This window comes from Phragmites australis, chromosome 19 (genome assembly GCF_958298935.1).
Source record: "Phragmites australis chromosome 19, lpPhrAust1.1, whole genome shotgun sequence".
In the NCBI taxonomy this organism is placed as follows: domain Eukaryota; kingdom Viridiplantae; phylum Streptophyta; class Magnoliopsida; order Poales; family Poaceae; genus Phragmites; species Phragmites australis.
Genome location: NC_084939.1, coordinates 9,181,237 through 9,201,768, shown reverse-complemented (window position 1 = coordinate 9,201,768; position 20,532 = coordinate 9,181,237). Strand labels below are relative to the sequence as shown.

Below are 20,532 nucleotides of genomic sequence, written 5' to 3'. Positions count from 1 at the left end.
AATCGCCCGCGAGTGAGAGAGAGCTAGAGAGCTAAACCTAGAGAGAGAAACGAGAGCGACGAAATGTCCAAGCGCACCTCCCAATGTTTGAACCGTGAGTCGAAATATCCGAGCGGGACTAAATGCATCTCACAAAGACAAATCGTGTGACAACGGATGCGAATTGGACGGCAGATGGAGCGTGCATGTCGTCTAGACAGCCTCTACATAGTCGGAAACAAGTCTTTTCTTTTTTTTTTATCTTTTTCCTCTTTTTCCATTCCTAAATATTGAAGAGAGGTTCAGCTTCGAGTGCGTCCGGAGGCTGGGGCCTTGAGCCCCCTCCGCCGCACCCGATGGATCCGCCCCTGGCTGCCAATCACATCTGCCCTATCGACAACCGGAGTTGGATGGCGGCGTACGCACTAATCTCAGGGCAAATCCAGTGGCAAAGAGTGATGTGTGGTTGATTTGGATGCTTAACCGCCGTTGGTTGAGTGATCAGTTTCCCTCCCTCCAGCGGAAATTCAATCCACGAGAGAGCAGAGCAGCACAGCGATACCCACACCCTTATCGGTTATCCCCTGCTCCCGCCTCGCCCCGCTGCCGCTGATGCTCCCCTCGACTCCTCCTCCTCCCTTCTGACCCCGTTCCCGCCGCGCCAATGGCGTCGGTCCCGTCCCTCGCCGTCTCCGGAGGGACCGTCGCCGCTGCTGGCGGCTTCCCGGCGGGACCCGGCGCTGCCCCCTGGAGAACGCCACCGAGCTCCGTCGCCGTCGTTGACAAGGTGGCCGGACCTCCCCTCTTGTCCCTCCGCCAACTCGGTTGAATCCATTTGTGACTACTGACTCGTTAAGGAGAAGAAGGGGGAGGAACAGCAGGGAGGTGTCTCCGAGTTGGAATCCAGCAGCCATGAGTGATCCGTCAGTCCAAGCTTGGGATTTTCTTTCTCTTTTTCCAGAGCGTTTGTTTTCCTTAGTTCCGTGATTCACCCCGCGTGGTTATGCATGTTTGATCAATTCGCTCTGTTTGCTAATTGGCGGTAGGAGTGCAAGTACAAGATCAATTGGCTCGCTCAAAAGCCAAAAGTGCATAACAGATAGTTCTACGATGCGAATGAAAAGATTGCTCAGCTCACTCACCCAGAATTTCATCTTTGCAGAACAATTCCTATAGCAGGAGCATTCAATCAGCTGAAAATGGCAGCTTCGAAGCTCCACTGCGGCCTCTCGATGTCGGGGAAGCAATGGGTATGCTCAAGGAGGGGAAGACAGTGCAGTCGGCAATGTACGTGCCGCTTCTGCACCAGTGCGTCAAGACCGGCAGCCTCAGCGCCTCCAGGACCGTGCACGGGCACATGGTGAAGACCGGAACCACGGCTGATATGTTTGTGGCGACATCTCTAGTCAATGTCTACATGAAGTGTGGGGCGAGCCAGGACGCACGCAGGCTGTTCGACGAAATGCCTGATAAGAACGTCGTGACGTGGACGGCGCTCATAACGGGGTACACTCTGAACTCGCAGCCACTGTTGGCGCTGGGGGTGTTCGTCGAGATGCTGGAGGCGGGGAGGTACCCATCGCACTTCACGCTGGGTGCCGCGCTGAACGCGTGCTCCGCGTCGTACAACGTTGATCTGGGCAAGCAGGTTCATGGATACACAATTAAGTATGGTGCCGAGTCGATCACGAGCATGGGGAACTCCCTCTGTAGATTGTATGCCAAGTCTGGAAGCATGGAATCCGCCATGAGGGCCTTCCGGAGGATCCCTGACAAGAATGTGATCACTTGGACAACGATGATATCTGCCTGTGCTGAAGATGAGAACTACGTGGAGCATGGACTGACTTTGTTCCTTGATATGCTTATGGATGGAGAGATGCCAAATGAGTTCACTTTGACGAGCGTCATGAGCTTGTGCGGTACAAGGCTAGATCTGAACCTAGGCAAGCAAGTTCAGGCCTTCTGCTTCAAAATTGGTTGTGAAATGAATCTTCCGGTAAAGAACTCAACGATGTACCTCTATTTGAGAAAGGGTGAAACTGAAGAGGCAATGCGGTTGTTTGAGGAGATGGAGGATGTCAGCATTATCACGTGGAACGCAATGATCTCGGGCTACGCTCAAATCATGGATACAGCAAAGGATGATCTCCATGCTCGCTCAAGAGGGTTCCAGGCGCTCAAAATTTTCCGCAACCTAAAGCGGTCTGCACTGAAGCCAGATTTGTTCACCTTCTCAAGTATCCTATCTGTCTGCAGTGCCATGATGGCCTTAGAGCAGGGTGAGCAAATCCATGCACAGACGATAAAGACTGGTTTCTTGTCAGATGTCGTGGTAAACAGCGCACTGGTGAACATGTATAACAAGTGTGGATGCATCGAGGATGCAACTAAAGCCTTCATTGAGATGCCAACACGGACTCTTGTCACATGGACTTCTATGATCTCTGGGTACTCTCAGCATGGGCGTCCCCAAGAAGCGATACAACTCTTCGAGGACATGATATTTGCTGGGGTCAGGCCAAATGAAATCACATTTGTAAGTGTTCTTTCAGCCTGCAGCTATGCTGGTTTAGTCGAAGAGGCTGAGCGCTACTTTGACATGATGAAGCATGAGTACAAAATAGAGCCTGTAATGGACCATTACGGGTGCATGATTGACATGTTCGTGCGGTTGGGTCGGCTGGAAGGTGCATTTTCCTTTATCAAAAGGACAGGTTTTGAGCCGAATGAGGCCATCTGGTCCAGTTTGGTTGCTGGATGTCGGAGTCATGGAAACATGGATCTTGCCTTCTATGCTGCTGATAGACTGTTGAAACTTAAGCCAAAAGGGGTTGAAACCTATGTCTTACTGTTGAACATGTATATTTCCACGGGGAGATGGCATGATGTAGCGAGAGTGCGGAAGCTGGTGAAACAGGAGGATCTTGGGATTCTTAGGGATCGCAGCTGGATTACGATCAAAGACAAGGTGTATTTCTTCAGAGCTAATGACAGGACTCATGATCAGAGTGATGAGCTGTACCAACTGCTGGAGAATTTACTGGAGAAAGCTAAAACAATTGGCTATGAACCGTACCAGAATGCAGAGTTATCTAACTGTGAAGATGACGAGAAGTCTGCTGCAGGTTCACTAAAGCACCACAGTGAGAGGTTAGCTGTTGCACTAGGGCTGCTCCAAACACCTCCTGGGGCAACAATTCGCGTCACAAAGAATATTACCATGTGCAGGGACTGCCATAGCTCCATTAAGTTCTTTTCATTACTTGCAAACAGAGAGATCGTTGTCCGGGACAGTAAACGGCTTCACAAGTTCAAGGATGGCCGCTGCTCTTGTGGGGATTTTTGTGCACTCGTGTGAGATAGGAATCTGGAAATCTCACCAACATGCCACTCCTGGAACTCAACAATTTTGTACTGGAAACAGGTTACTACTTAACTTTTGATGCTAGGTATCCCGAGCTCATCATTCAGTTGTGAATTTTGTAGATTTTTGTCTGAGAGCAAGTTTTGCTCAGTCAGTCTCTGTAACATATGACTGGAAACTTGATCAGATTTGTTGAATACGCACACATGGTAAACATAGGAGGGTGAATATCTTTGTAACTGTTGTAAATGCTGGCCTAATAGGATCAGACTTTATTGTTTTGATTCACAATTTTGTATTCTCAAAAGAACTCACAATTTCTAGATTAACCACCCATCATTTGGCCTCTATCTTTGGTAGAAACTATGTGTACCAATGTACCATATAAAATAGATGTTTTATGATACAGTTCTTTGTCAAACATAGCATTATCAGTAGTTGGAGATTTTGAAAATAAAAACCTATAATTGAAGCTGGCTGCATGTGAGTTTGTGCTGATGTGGATAGAATTAAGAATTACAGGGGTAGTTCCATACACCTTCAGTTATATGTTTATTCAGAAAGCAAAGCAAGCTACCAACTCCAGTCGAAAATGACGGTTTAGGACTATCGTTTTGGTTTGAAAATATGTCTCGTTTCATTTTCATTTACTTGCACAAATGTTCCTTTGTTCTGTCAGAAATCACATTATACCATCGAATTTTTTTAAAAAACAAAGAGTCATATTATACATAGTAACTAACAAGCACCAGCGCCAGAATGACTGCAAGGAATTATGGAGTAGCCTGTAAAACACTTCTTATAGATCAATTATCCTATTGGCTGTAAATTAACAACATATTTCCGAAATTTTAGGATCAGTTTAAGAACCTCATCAAGATTGACACCTATTTGGCACGTTGTATTTGACTCTGTGAGCACACGTGTGAAAACTGTCCTCACTTGAAAAACCTCGTGCAAAGACTTCCGGTTAGCCCGTGATTCAAGCCTGATTTTGACCGGGCCTGATCCAACCCGTAGCATTATCAGGCCTGCAATAGCAATATGAGGTAAAAATGCCTGGCCCAAATGAAATGAGCCCATTTCCAATAGGTGTCGTTAAGCCCTAGTAGGTGCCTTTTCTCGAATTTTTTTATTTTGTATTTTTCAATATTTGCAAAAGCGTATGTCTATTTCAAAATATTATATATTTAGGCTACCGTCGTTCGTTGCAAGGGCGACAGTAATGTGCCACCCTTCCAATAAACGATAGCTTAAAAAATCAAAAAAAAAACATTGCATTTCATTGCTCTCAAAATTCAAAACACTATAGATAGTCATGAAAAAATCTAAAAAAAGGTATGTTGTCGAGAATACTATAATCCATCTCTCCAAAAAAAATTAACTCAAACCAATACTTTTACAATGAGAAATCGAAAGACAAATTTTATTGTACACTATGATAGACTGTGTACAATGAAATTTTTCTTTTTTATGTCTTATTGTACAAATAATATTTTTTTCTAAATTTTGTTTTACAACTAGATCATAGTATTCTCTACAACATACATTTTTCAGATTTTTTTTCATGACTTTCTTTAGTGTTTTGAATCTTGAGAGTAATAGAACGCAATGTTTTTTTTATTTTTTTATATTTTTAAAGGTGTCGCTTAATCAATTGGCGATGGTAGGCTAGATCTGCAATATTTTAAAATTAGCATGTACTTTTATAAATTTTAAAAAATAAAAATATCCCTTTTCTCTGGCTGAGTCTGAGAAAAGCTCAGTCTACTAGATAATAGTCCATCCATTTCACAATATACTAAATTTTAAAAAATAAAAATATCCCTTTTGTTTCGCTATATTTGTTCATCATCTTGGAAGTATAGATTTCACATTATTTTGTCTATGGTGAAACCATTGATGTTTTATTGTGTTCTTTCCTTTTATGCCCCTAATATTATATTGGAATAGTAATGTCATTTTGCAATTTTCAACAAAATTTAATTCAAGATGTGCAACCAAAGCATGCACGCATGGGGCTAGAGTTTTTAAATTTGTAGTTTTTCATGTTCCATGGAAATATGTGGTTGGAGAGATTGATTTCTCTTGCATTAATAAGGGTCTGTGCACAATGATGGGTCTAGACAAATATTACGAAACAAAGAGAGCAAGTCGTATTGCTTGGAAGTTGTTCAAAAGTACTATAATATCTGTTGTGGAAAATAAAAGTGTAGTTATTGCAATATTTTCACCATCTACTCTGAAACTGATGATGTGAAAGAAATTTTGTGAATGTAGCATACAATTTAACAGAGTTATGTGCGGTGTGTGGTTATTTCTCATTCTCTTTTCCTCATTTGTTGCCTTCTTTGTCTATGCGCATAACAGCTGTGGCTTTGGCTTGTTTGATTCATAGCTAAACTTTGCCACACATTACCAGTCCGGCTTGATAAGTTAGGTATGTGTTTGGTTCCTAGTTATAACTTATACACGTGCCAAATTTATTTCTGAATGGATCCCACGTGCCATAGGGATATAGATAGATTAGTGGCAAATTTCTTATACTCATGCCAAGTTGTTGTACCATTTGTCTCTTCCACAACCTAAACCAGGTAGAAAAATCTGTCCGACGAGCCTAAGCAAACTTAGATTGCGAACCAAACGGACCCTAATATTACGAAAGGCACATAAATTTTATCAAGTCAACTTAAGGCCCTTAACTAAAGAAAATCTTGTACGAGATCCTTTTGCGACTTTTCTTAACCGTGCCAATCTAAGTTCTTTAAATTAAACCGTTTCAAAGACACATCAATGCATGAATCAGTCCCCCTCTAATCAGCTCCTAATCAGTTCGGTAACCATCTTCCGACGACCATATATATTGAACATGTGTGGTTCACTGCTCAGCCACACTCTGCATCGTTTGATTTGGACTGAAAACTCCCGAATAGCGACGCATCGTCCACCCTATGATTGAAATGCTCTTTGAACATGTCTACACGGCCTGAAAGTCATTAACGCCGCTAATTTATGAGAAAAATGTATATCGCACGGAGCAATCTGCACCAGCTAACTAAACGTGGTAGAATTGCCCCTGGTTGACCTTGTGGCAGCAATGTTAAGTGACACGAATACAGGTGTTAAAATTCGACTCGGATTTAGATATCCGATTTGGTAAAAAAAAAAAATTAGATACGAATATTCAAGTAACATTGTATGTCATTCAAGTTAGGTATGGATGGATGAAGGTGCTGCTGCAGAGAGCGTGCATGATGAGGTTTTCAGATATGCCCGGGTCAAAATATGTTCTTGATTGGAAGTTGGAACATCAGTATTACAACATTATGTGAAAGGGTAATGAGCTCTAACCCCCTGTTTGGATTGCTCGGCGAAATTTAGAATATAATTCAGATTTGAGGTTTGGGTATGAACTTTCCCGACGAAAACGAATTTAGTTCAAATTTGAGGTTTGGGTATGAACTTTCCGGATTGGCCTGTGCTCATCGGTTGGGAGACATGTTAGTAGCCGTTGCTTTCATGCATCCACCTGTAAGCGCCTGCAGAATTGCAGCAGCGGATTGCTTTCTTGGGTGGGTCATGGAAAGCAGTTCCATCCACGGCATCCATATGTTGATGCAAACGTGGCCCCGTTGCAACTTGGACAGTGGACATGATTCGGGTACGGACAGCTTGGACACTGGGCAACGCACATTGCACCTGGACATATAACATACTGAAACACTGCAGCCTAGAAATGGAAATGCAGAAAGTGAAGTGCAAAGTGTCGCACTACTGTGAGCAGGGACACGTCAGTGTTTTCTTGTCTTTGTAGTAGACTTGCGGATCTAGGCTTCCGATGTCGGTTGGTCTACGTTGGAGCACTCTCGTAATAGTACTCACACTTTCGGGAGTGATAATTAAGGAATTATTCCTTTTTTGCTCACTTGTAGGGGTCCAAATCCTTTACCATAACTTACCTCCGTTTACAGATGACAATAGATCAAGTCGGATATAGACGAAACAGATCTATACCTAACTTGCTAACTGAAATATCATACCCAACCTGTATCTGTAAAGGCTAATAGGCGAACATTCATACTGATGCCCGTACAAACCGGTACCCAAAACCCACAAATCGCCCATGATAATTAAACAACATTACTACAAAGATCTCAAGCGCTGATCCTCTGAGAAGTCACCAAACTCAGCCTTCGACGGTGCCACCATCGTCCTCGGATCGCGTAGCAAGGTAGGTGAAATCTACACCCAAGGAACAGGAGTACAACTCAAGCAAGCATTGATGAGCAGGAAGACAATTGATGAGAATAGCTCATCAAACCACTGGATCTGTATGTAAAAGAAGCGTTATTTTCCTGAGGGATAATATCCGGTTACAATCTCCAGTTACAATCAACTCGATCTTTTCTTCTCCTTTGGTTGCCCAATTCAACAATTGTCCCACAATCCCACCCATAACCTATTGAAGAATCTCCAAAACGAAAGCACATGAACAGAGGATAGGGTAGGGATAGATCAGCGGATCGGACAGGGCAAATCAGGCACTCAATCTTGGGGGCCTTATTCTCCTCAGCGTTCCTCTCCCTAGGCGTCTTGGACTTTGTGCGAGTTGATGCCACCCATCTCTCCTTCTTCATAACCTTCCTTCCTCTTCTCTGCTCCAAGAAGAGGAAGAGGACTTACACATGTTTAATAGAAGAAGGGAAGAGGCAGAGGAGGGGGCAACGACGACCTGGGCCTTGGGGAGGCCAACCCCGAGGATGGTGTGAACGACGGCGATCTCCTCGGTGAAGAGGATAGCCTGAGGAGTCGTCATCGCCACAGATCAGCATGGCGATCGCTGATGAGGCTTGGGAGCCGGGAGTGGTTGACCTCTGCAGGACTCAGGAGTGCGGGCAACCACGCGTGGGAATGAGATCCTAGGGTGAAGTCAAAGTCACTTCAAATCGTTATGAGGGATTGAATCTAAAATAGGGGCTACAATATTGATACAGTAGTTTTGTCTAACTCTCTCTTACCATAGTAAATATATGTAATGCAATGTAGCATCTCTTACAGACTCTGACTTCATGAAGTTGGAGGATTTATATCCATGTAGCGCGTGGCTACGCAGGAGACGACAATTTGGTTGTGCGTGAGACTGGGAGTGCGGCTGCGTGGGAGACAAGAGACAGGAAAAAGGAGCAAAGTAATGGTTAGCAGCTGGACTAGGCTAGAGAGTAGTTGTGTGTACCCGATGCGATATGCACGTGGATAAAAACATCGACACATATTGGTGCCCGTCAGGCGAGGTACCAGCGGGTAGGGATTGCCATCCCACTTCCGCTTCACAATCCGCAATTCGCCGGCTCTGGCTTTTGGCAATGCATGCGCCAACCTCTCAGACCTACTTCCATGTGGCAGCCTGATTTTGATCGAGCCTGATTGGCCTCGTAGCATGATAAAGGCTACTTGCAGCAAGATTGTCGATACATAACAATGTATCAGATGGTTGTAAAATACAGTTGGTTTTTTCGAGGAAACTATGGCGAAGATTACCCACCTGAAATTTTCTCGATTGCTGAAAATAAAAGTGGCTTACAGATTCCAAAACAAATCCAAAAAAAGAGGGGAAGCAACGAGAAGAAGAGAGGAGATAAAACAGACCAAGCTATCTAATTTTGGTTCACTTGTAAATAGTGTATAAAATACAATTGGTTCACTTTTAAATAGTGTATAAATAAGCTTGTAAGTGTGTTTACATAATTTATATGTATGTTCACAGACTTGTAACTATATAAGAACGAGGACTTATAAGATACGATAGATAGAATTCTCCCCTAAAAAATGCCGTACTAGCAAGAAAAGAAAAAGGTAAAACAGTGTCCAGCCCAAAATGAAATGATCTCATGCCCCATTGAAGCCCAGCTCAGCCTAGTCCAATCAGGAACTCCAACTATTTTTGCCACTCATTCCTTTTTCTTTTTCTTTGAGACGAAAGCTACTCTGTCCATTTTTTTAGACGAAAGCTACTCTGTCTAAAAACCCTTTGCAGTTCTCCGATCCACTCATGTCGGCGATATGGATAGGACTGTAAGTGGTGACATAAGTGGGTACCCCGTACCCCATTAACCCACTCTGGTGCATTCGTCCTATAAATCCAAGCCAAAAAAACTGAACTAGTGCAAGTTTGGTGGAATGGGTTTTGAATCGAAAGAAAAATTAAAACTTGCATCCCTTGACATGGAGTACTCCATACATCAACACCTGTGGTTCCTCCGTGGGCAGCAAAACTATCGACAAGGGACCCATGCGACTGAAAGCAGCTTGGCACTTTGCTCTCACCAGGGTCGCAGGCTCAAAAATATCAGCAAAAAGTCTTTTGCAGAATGGAAAACGAAACCGGGCAAAACCTTAAAACCTTAATTCGAAGGCAACAATCGACCGATCGAGACTCCTAGCTCCAGTTTCGCTATCTGCGGGGCCATGACGAGCTTCAGGCACGATGCTATTTATGCAGCACAACTGCAGCCACGTATGTGCTCCAGCTTGCAGCGATCGAGAGGAGTGAATGCAGAAATGCATCGTTTCATGGATTGTGTTGCAGTTGCATGTGGTTTTCAGAAAGCAGGGTGTTACTGTTACCCCAGGTGAATAATTTTGTTTCTGCCTCCCGGACTCGATTTCGCCATGCTCTCTGGGTCAGTCTCTACGACTCCAAAGCATGCCAAGCACGCGCGAGCACAATGGTCTCGCTGACAAATTTGGACTTGCTCAGAGATGTATAGATAACGTGTGTAATAAGAAGGAGAAAGACGGGAAAATTAATTTTAAATTCAATTCATCGATCGAGGGCTGCGACCTGCCCTTGAAGGCAACGACCATCGGGCGCTAATCCATTCCGTAGACCATCTTATGATCATATTGAACATGTGCTACTCACTATCCCATCACTCTGCATCATTTGATTCCGTGTAAAATCTCTCGAACATCGACATATCGTCCACCCTAACATCGGGGCACGCATTTGAATACGTCTACACGACCTGAAGACATTAAAACATAGTCAATGACAAAATGTGCGGCCATCATCGCTTAAACGCGGCCCAAATGGCCGTATGCAACTGCTGCTTATCAGGTTTACAGTAAGCTCAGGCTTTGCTTAGTCTGGTAAAACTTTGCATGTTGTTACAGTAAGCTCAGGCTTTGTTACAATGGCTGAGACTTTGTAATAATTGATGGATGTGTGCATCTGCGGATGCAGAGGTCGAGATATATTTACCTATTTCATCATCTAAAAAAGGTTTACAGAGAGCTCAGCCGATTGTTGGAAGTTGTGACCACTTTCTGACCCTTAATTGGGGTTGAATTGAGCTTGGGAACCTTTAAGTATTAATCTTTCTTTTTTAGGTTAGCCTTGTCACAAATATTGGCCATACCCATAACCCATCCTTCTCACACAACAAAGAAAAAACACACAAGAGAGCATACCGTGAAGAATGGCAATTAGCTTAGTCAACATGGCCATAATTTGACCTTGTGGCGATTAAGACGTACGAATGGCAATGCTAGGTACATTGAATGCTTCCCAGGTCAATATCTGTTCTTTGTTGGTACATCAATATAGCAACCATCAATGCAGGACTGATGATGTCAAACCCTCTTTTCGGATGAGGGGATTGCTCCAAAAACTTATAGTAGTTCGAACTGGATTTGGATCCAAGCATGTTAAGTATGACAAGGTTTGATTTTTCCAATCATAGTGCTTGCCTGTTGATACGGGATAAAATTCTGTTTCTGCGTGTGGCTGTGTTCTGAATTTTGATTCCGAACAAGTCTTTGAGCATAAATCCAAGGGTAACGATTGCGTAACCCCTAGCTCTAACCTAAGATATTTACACCTTTTAGCGTGTCAAGATATTGCACACTGCTATGAATGGGGATCATGGATCATCCAAGAGTTGCTTCTACTCTTCTAAGCTTCACCGACCGCTCCACCAATGAGCAAGTAAGGAACAATGGGGATCCGACCTCTTAGACTATATTTAGAAGCAAGGGGAGGGGAACCTAGTGAAAGAGATCTCAAAAGAGGATTTTAAGAGCAATTCGTTTCTCTAGGAGGATATTCCATCTGGGTTTTTATTCTCTGCTACTGTTTGAGAACTAAGAGGATAAAAATCCAAGGGAACAAAATTGTCTAAAAAAATTAAGAAAAATCGAGGAAATTCAGAAAAATCAATAATATGAGAAACTCATTATGGATCTGTCTCGACATCACATGATCATGAAATCAAATGAATCCAATTTATGCAAAAGTACCATCTAACGTATAGCCAAGTTACTCTATGGCATTCATACGGATGGTTCTCTCTATCCTGACATCAACATAGATAATTAAAATAAAATAAAATGAGACGTGAGTCCATTTCACTTGTACCTAGCATAGGCATGTTTGCACCAATTTGTGTCCAGACAAACATGCAAAAAAGTTCACAAGCAAAAACATATAGCAAGAAAAAAAACTGAAGATCATTTCTCATTAGAAGCCATTAGAGAAAAGAAGTTCAAATCTTTCTTTCCTCTTGTCACTTGGATTGATGCATTGCTTCCACCAAGCCTACCACAAGTGCTAGAAACTGAAACACAAAGATAGTTATGAGCTCCCAATACACACATAAGCAAAATATATAGGCCCTTTTCTTCAAGCAAAGACATAATTATGAGAAAAAAGTAAAGATCAAAATCACGCTAGTGTAATTCTAAAGTACATTTTTTTATGAAACAAAAGATTAAACTACACCGCATATACGTTTTCACACTACTACAAAAATCCCCTTCCTTGCCACCTATCACTGCCGGTTCGGCAAGAACTAGCAGTGATGAAGTATCACTGCCCGTTAATAAGTGCCAATAGGTGATCAATCATTGATCCCTTGTGAACCGACAGTGATACTTCTTATCACTACTGGTTCATATTACAAACTAGCAGTAATCTAACACGAACCTACAATGATGTATCACTGATGGCTCGTAACATTAAGCGGCTATGATAAGGAGAGTATCTTATCGGTTTGTTACAAGAACCGGCAATGATACATCACATCAAGGTTGGCTCGTTATACAAGCCGGCAGTGATACTATTTATTACTGTTGGTTCGTGTTACGAGTTGGCGGTGATAAGTTTACTGTATATAAAGGCGTGTGATCTCCCCTGTCTTAGCCCGAGCAGAATACATAGAGGAGCTCTGTTCTTGCTTTGTGGTGACCATTTTTGTGACCTTGTGGCTTCTAAATTAGGAGGAATCCACATGCCCTAAGTGCTCCAAGATTAGTAATTTGTTTTTCATTTCATTTGTAGTTGGATTTACCTTCTACATTGCACTAAGTTTTGAATATTAGTGATTCCATGGCGATAAACCTTTTAGGAGCTAGAGCTCCAATTAAGCTCTAATTTAGGGAATAAATTGGAATTATATGTCCTTGTAGATGTATGTGGATTACGTAGATCAAAATCTAGATCCAATGGAATATTTAGATGATCTAGTTAATATATATTGTCTTTTTTAATTATGATTTTTCAAGTACCTTTTATTAATTCAATGAATTTCCTTGAGTAATTTCATAGAAAAAGGGTTGAATAATCATTTCATAGTTCCAGGATGTTTGTACATTAGGGATGGCACCTCCAACCACTCGATGCAAGTGGATACGACAGCATTCAATAAGCGACTTCTCTAACCTGGGCCAAGTGCTAGAAGGAGATGGACTCTCAAACATGGACAAATTAAGACATGGGATAATCCATTAGTAGATGAATGCATCTGTTGTTGTATGATTGCTTAAATTAATTTGCTCTAAATTTTGATAGATTGTATGTTCATTAATTCAAGGTATTTAAAATAATTAATAAAACATTATGATAACCATAAACTTGTAGACGCCCCAAAGATGGACGTACGATGCGAACCACCACAACCCAAAATTCTTTAACAACATGAATTCTCTTCTCAGGGCTACCGCGAGATACAAGAGAGTTAAGCTGACAGGTTATATATGTTGCCCATGCGTTTATTGCAGTAATGATAAGTAGATCCGTGCACACTTGCTTCAACGGGGTTTCAAGTCTAGCTATACATGTTGAATCGAGCATGATGAAAATGATCTATTGTACATGAAGGCCAACACATTGTTGAAGAAGACAAAAACAATGATATGCAAGTTGCACGATCGGCGGGAGATTCGCCTGGCGGTTGCGCCGATCGAGGGGGCGTTTCGCCGAGCGAACTGTTGGGCGGCAACATTTGAACTTTGAGATATAAAAAGGGGGAGGGGATCGATCCGTCCCCCTCTTTATGCCTTCCTGCACTCTTGCTCTTGCCTCCTCCGTGCTCCGAAGCCCTTAGAAAACTTTCAGGCAACCGGAGCGCTTCTCCTTCTCTCTCTCCACCACCAAAGCACCTCCACTCCTGCCGAGATGCCGAGAGTCAGAGGAGGCCGTCGCGACAAGGCTCCGGACAGCATTCTGCCGGAGTCTCGTCTGAGGAACGAAGAGGCGGCGGCCAAGATTAGGAAGTTGTTGGTGCCCGAGGGGCAAGAGGGAGCCGTGGTGGTGACGCCGGTGAGCTTGACGCCGGCGACAACCGTTCCCAGGCGGATTGTTCTCTTCACCTCTTTCGTGGCGACGGGGTTGGTGCCGCCGTTCTCTACCTTCTTCCTCCAAGTTCTTGAGACCTACGGCATCCAGCTGGTGCACCTGAGCCCCAACTCCGTCGTGGTGTTGGCGGTCTTCGCGCACCTCTGCGAGATGTTCGTGGGGGTGGCGCCTTCGGCGACGCTTCTACGACACTTCTTCGTCTTGCGGCCGACGGGGAAGAAGAGAGGGCACTCCACGGTGGATGTCACGGGGTGCTGCAGCCTTCGGCTACGAGACGGCCTGGGGGAGCACTACATCCCCCAAGTACTGCGCAGCAAGTGGGAGGAATGGCGACAGGACTGGTTCTTCGTCGACGTCGACCCCCACGAGCGTCTTGATCTACCAGAAGCGGCGGCGGAACCTCGGAGGTCGACGTGGGAGGTGCCACCGCCAGAGGACGCGAGGTTGGAGCCAGTGTTTGAGCGCATCCGGCTCCGGCGCGACTCCGGGCTGACCTCGGTCATGTTGGTGGTGGACTTCCTGCGCCGTCGCCTAGCGCCCCTGCGGGAGCGGGCCCGGCCGTGCTGGTTTTACACCGGGCCTGAGGACATCACCCGGACCCAAATCGGCGCAAGCTGGGACCTGAGCCCGGCGGAGCTGAGGGGCATGACCCGAGTGATCACCGGAGTGGAAGACATGAGCCAGGCAGAACTCCCGTGGCCGGAGATGGCGCTCTGCGCCAATCCCGATCGGGTGGCGATCATGGTGCAGCTGCCGGAGTTCGATGCCCAGGGGCTCGTGGACTGGCCGAGGAGCTAGAGCCCCGAGGCCTCCGAGCTCCCTCGGTTGGACGAGCTGCTCTGCGAGGAGGCTACGAACAGCTCGGCACGGGCTGCCGACGGGTCCGCTGCAGGCAGCAGCCGCCGCACCAGAGAGGAGGGCACCACCGACACTACAGTGGTGGTAGCGCCGGGGGATCGAGGGAAGCGCCCCTGAGTCTTCATCTCGGTGCCGGACTCCCCGCCGTCGCCGTTGGCAGTGGCGGTGTTCCCGGTCCTGGAGCCGCGACTCGTGCGGATGGGGCCTGGCCCGGCGCCTGGGAGCCGCGCGGCGGCCCCGTCGAGCCCCCAGCGGAAGAGGGGACGGGAGGACTCTGGGCCGGCGCCGCCGGACCTGGACTTCAGGCTCCCGGCGGCCAAATGGTAGTATCGGGGGACGACGACCGGGTAAGTTTCCTTCTTCGCTCTTTCTTGGGTGCTCCTTGCCCGAACTGAGCTTCGATTTTAATCTTCGTCTATCTCCCGCAGGCCGACCACGGGCGCCACCGCAATTGAAGGGGCGCAGGCGCCGAGGCCAGAGCCAAGCCTGCCGACCGCGTCGACGCAGGCGGACGCAGCGACGACGGAGGCGCCAACAGTCGTGGTGGCCACGGGGAGGACGGCGGAAGCGGCGGTCGAGAGGAGGACGGAGCAGTCGCCCGAGCCCTCGGTGCCGGCGGAACCTACCCCGGGCATGCAGAGCCCGGGGCGGATGATGGTGGAGACAGCGGCCTTGCCGGGGCCGGCGGATGTGGCGGCCGAGGCGAGAATGCGGCCGCAGCCTGAGTCTTCGGCATCGGTGGAACCTACCTCGGGCAGGCAGAGCCTGGGGCGGATGGTGGTGTGGCATCCTATGGAGACCTCGGACCCCCCGAGGCGATCTGCGGGGAGGCCGACGCTCCACCGGTGCCCGGCCAGCCCGCCGACCCCCTCCTGGCCGCGATCGAAGGCGTCCAGGTGGCGGTCGGGCGGCTGGGTGCAGTAGTGGACGCGAAAGCGGGGCAGCTCGAAGCTGAGCACGCCCGGCTGACTTCGGAGAGGGCGCAGCTCGTAAGCACCCAGGAGGAGGCCCGCGTGGCGACCACGCGGGAACAGAAACTCCTGGAAGATACCCGCGCGAAGGTCGCGTGGGAACAAGAGATTTTGAAGGCCGCGCGGGCGGAAGACGCACGGGAGCGAGAAGACGCCGCCCGCCTGGCTGAGGCGTCGAGGCAGCAGGCTGCCGAGGCCCTTACCAGGATGGGGCAGGCGCAGGAGAAGGAGGCAGCGGTCGCAGTCCGCGAGAAAGCGGCGGAGGAGCTACGGGCCGAGCTGACCCGTCGGGAGGGCGAGGCCGAACAGATGCGCACCGACCTCCAACGCTGGGAAGACGACCTCCGGAAGATCAGAGAAGATATCTGCCGTTGGGAGGAGGACATCTCCCTTCGGGAGGTGGACAATGAGATCACGGCGGCGGATCTAGGTGCCCGGGAGGACTCGTTGGCCCACCAAGAGGACGCGCTGACCCGCTGGGAGGGGGAGCTGAGCCGTCGAGAGGGCGAGGCTGCCGTGGCGGCAGCGGCCGCCGCCACCAGGGAGGAGGAGAACGCGAAGCACGAGGCGGAGTTAACCGCCCGTGAGCGCGCCTTGTCCGAGCTGGTGGCGCAGACGAAGCAAGCTGCCAGCTCCGCAACCGACGGTGGTTCTTCTGGCCCGGCCGGGGGCCAGGGACTTGAGGCGCAGCTGCGGGCTGCAAAGGAGAAGCTCGAGACCGCGTTCGTCTCGCGGGTCAACCTGTAGCAAATGTTGGAGGACATACTCCGGCGGATGCGGCGGGCCGTGGAGAAGGGCGGTCTCGGACGGCTCGTCGAAGACCAGAAGAGTGACAGCCCCGCACGACAAGTCTTAGGGCTTCAGCAGGTCTGCGAGCGCCTCGAGGCCCTGCCCTGGGCCGTCCAGGAACTCGCCGCCCGGGAGGGACGCGGCTTGGCCCACGCGGTGGCCGAGCACGTCCTGGCCTGCTACCGAAGCAGAGACCCGAACTTCCCGCTGGAGCCGGCGCGGGAAGGAGTGGTTGAAGCCGAGGGATAGGCTGCCCAGGAAGCGGTTCGGAGTACCGCTGCCGAAGTGGCGGCCGGCTTTAGGCGGGAAGTGCCGCCGCCGCCAGCCCCCGGGGATGACCCAGATGACTCGGACACCGCCTCTGCCGCCGACTAGTCTTTTTGTATTCGTTTCTCTTTCTTTTGTTGTTGTCTTGACGGATGTAAATATGGGAGTGATCCCTCAGAAATGCTTGTATTTGCCTTGTGAATATAATGGCAGCTTTTCTTTGGGCTCGCAACTCCAGTGTTCTTGAGTACTTAGTGTTCCTTCCGATGTTTTGTCTTGAAACCCCGGGGAGTACTCAGTCGGACCGTTCCCGACCTTTCCATCCCCGAGCACGAAGTTGTCCCGATCGTTGTTCCTGGCGCGTTCAGGCCTCGAGCCCTCGCGAGTCCGCATTGTCTAAGTTGAAAGACAAAGACACGAACTTTCTTGCTCGGGAGATAGATCGATCCAGCACGGAACACGCCGTAACCGGTGAATACTTTTTCACCTCGCGACCACTCAGTCAGTAGACAGGAGAAGCGTGCGGGCGGAAATGTGACCAAGAGTCCCCGTGGTCCAGTGGTGCCCGGGCTTAAGATAGACCGGTCCGAGCACTGACAGCCCACCCTTGAGGCCTAGGCTCCGGACTACTCGAGCAGCTCGAGTGATAGGATTACCCAGGGCACCCAAGGACTCGGTAGTGCTTGGGGTCCTTAAAAGCGGACCGAACCCCACGACCACCACGAAGGGCTTCGGTCGGACATTACCGTACGCAAGGTACACCTTTCTACAAACCGCTCTGTCGTTCCAGGAAAAAGTAGACACACGGTAGGGTTTTGTGCGCGAGGAGATCATCTCGCCGAGCAGATTAAAATGCGAGGGCCCCCGAGTATGACTCGGGAACATAAAATTATTGAACGCAAATTTGTCTGAATTTAACCACTCACCGGACAGCTGTTGGCCTTCCGGCCAACCGATCCAGGAGGGATGTGTGCTTCCGAGCTCGGGGTGCCCGGGGACTTGGTTCCTTCAGCCGGAGTGCCCGAGCGTCCAGGGGCACATGAGGATCCCGGGGTCGGGTGATCTCGACCACTCATGCCTAAGTGGTAGGACCACCCGAGGACCCTTGGGGTCGACCAGTGACCGGGGCATCGAAGCCCTCGCGGTCGAGCTGCTCTTGATTGTCGGCCTGTGACTCAAGAGAGAATAGGGAATTTCTTTGCTTGGTGCGCTCTGTCAGTGCGGTACTTGTTATAGACTGCTCTCGTTTTCGACCTGAGACCTCTTGAATACCCAAATCGGCGGACGAGAGCAGACAGAGGCATAACCCAGAGGTCCTATGGTTCGGTGGCGCCCGGGTATGACAGACCAGACCGAGAACCGACAGCCCGTCCCGGGGGCCTGAGCTCCGGACTACTTGAGCAGCTCGAGCGATAGGATTACCCAGAGCGCCCCGGAACTCGGTAGTGCCCGGAAGCCTGCCACGACACCGAACACCACAGCCTACCATGCCGGACGTAAGTCAACGACAACTGCCCGCATGCATACCGATTGGGATTCTTTTATCAGCAGGGAAAATGAGAGAGCGAACTTTTTCTCGCACAATCGAGCATCTCACCAGACAGATTAAACACACGGAATCCAGAAAAACGAATTTGACATAGCGACTGCATATTGAGATATTGAATTTACAAATTTTACAAGGTTGGGCGACGGTGACTTACCCAATGGGCGATAGGATTACCCAGAGCGCCCCGGAACTCGGTAGTGCCCGGGAGCCTGCCACGACACCGAACACCACAACCCAATGGGTGGTAGCCCCCGGTTAACTTGGGCGGGGGGAAGCCCCCGGCCTGGTTGACCTGAGCCGCGAGCATGGCCGTCTACGGGTAGAACCTGCGCAGGTGCTCAATGTTCCACGGGTTCAGGAGCGGCTACCCATCCTCTGCCGCCAACCTGAAAGAACCTTCCCGCGGGACCCCAATCACGGTGAAAGGACCTTCCCACACAGGGGACAGCTTATTCTTTCTTTCGCGCGACTGGACGCGTCAGAGAACTAGGTCTCCCACCTCGAGAGATCGGGCCCGGACATGGCGCAGATGATATCGCCGCAGACTCTGCTGGTACCAAGCAGCCCGGACTGCGGCACGCTGCCGGCGCTCTTCCAGGTAGTCAACGTCGTCGCGCCTTTGCTGCTCCTGCTCACCCTTAGAATATGCATGCACCCGAGGGGAGCCTAGAGTGAGCTCGGAGGGGAGGACCGCCTCAGCGCCGTAGACGAGGAAGAACGGAGTCTCCCCGGTGGCGCGGCTTGGCGTGGTCCGATTAGCCCATAGCACGGCGGGCAGCTCGTCCACCCATCCCTTCCCGTGCTTGGCGAGCACATTATAGGTTTGGGTTTTGAGGCCCTTCAGTATCTCCGCGTTGGCGCGCTTGACTTGCCCGTTACTCCGAGGATGAGCGATGGAGGCGAAGCAGAGCTTGATGCCGAGGTCTTCGCAATAGTCCCCGAACAGGGCACTCGTGAACTGGGTGCCGTTGTCGGTGATGATCCGGTTCGGGACGCCAAAGCGACTGGTGATGCCGCGGATAAACTGGAGCGCCGTGTTTTTGGTCACCTTGATGACTGGGACCCGCCTCCGGCCACTTGGTGAACTTGTCGATGGCGACATATAGGTACGCATAGCCCCCGATTGCTCGGGGGAATGGACCCAGAATGTCCAACCCCCAGACCGCGAAAGGCCATGACAGGGGGATGGTATGAAGAGCCTGAGCTGGCTGGTGAATCTGCTTTGCATGGAACTGGCACGCCCTGCAGCGCCGAACCAGCTCGGAAGCATCCTGGAGAGCTGTAGGCTAGTAGAAACCTTGCCGGAAGGCCTTCCCGACCAGCGTGCGGAACAATGAATGGCCACCGCACTCGCCCTCGTGGATCTCAGCGAGAAGATCGCTGCCTTCTGCTCGGGAGATGCATTTCAGGAGGACACCTCCTGCGCTACGCCGGTAGAGATCCCCATCTACTATGGCATAGCGTCTGGACTGCCGAGCAACTCTTTCGGCAGACGCCTCATCCCCGGGAAGGAACTTTTCCTTCAAGTACCCTCGGATGTCAGACATCCACGAGGCATCTTGAGAACATTCGGCGAGTGCAGCGCACTCGCCGGATGGCGGCGCCCTGACGGGGCTTCCCACTGAGGGCACCGCCGGGGTCCCCTGAATTGAGTTCGAGGTTTCCCCTTCGTCCTGTTCGGCAGGCAGGACGGAAGGCCGTGCGAGTCTTTCTTAAAAGACTCCGGCAGGGACGCGCGCACGGGAGGAGGCCAGGCGGGAGAGCTCGTCGGCCAGAGTGTTGTCGCTGCGAGGGATGTGCCGCAACTCCAGGCCATCGAAACGCCTCTCCAGCTTCCTGACCGCAGCCACGTACGCCGCCATTTGAGGATCCGTGCACTGGTACTCCTTGGATACCTGGTTGACCACCAGTTGGGAGTCCCCTTTGACCAGGAGGCGACGAATCCCGAGCCCCACCGCAGCCCGGAGGCCGGCGATGAGACCTTCATATTCCGCCATGTTGTTGGACGCGCGGAACTGCAACTGCACGACGTACCGGAGCTCTTCACCCGTTGGGGAGGTGAGAACCACTCCGGCCCCTGCACCTTTCAGCGAGAGGGAGCCGTCGAAGTGCATGACCC

At 49.4% G+C, this 20,532-nt stretch overlaps 1 protein-coding gene across 1 annotated transcript; it reads left to right on the top strand.

The window, feature by feature from the left end:
- The first annotated feature begins 441 nt into the window (after nucleotides 1–441).
- On the top strand, nucleotides 442–3,637 carry LOC133900473 (putative pentatricopeptide repeat-containing protein At5g52630). The gene is made up of 2 exons (XM_062341628.1): nucleotides 442–766; nucleotides 1,142–3,637. The coding sequence occupies exons 1-2, from the start codon at nucleotides 644–646 to the stop codon at nucleotides 3,338–3,340; spliced, it is 2,322 nt and encodes a 773-aa protein (XP_062197612.1). The 5' UTR covers nucleotides 442–643; the 3' UTR covers nucleotides 3,341–3,637.
- The last annotated feature ends 16,895 nt before the right edge of the window (nucleotides 3,638–20,532 follow it).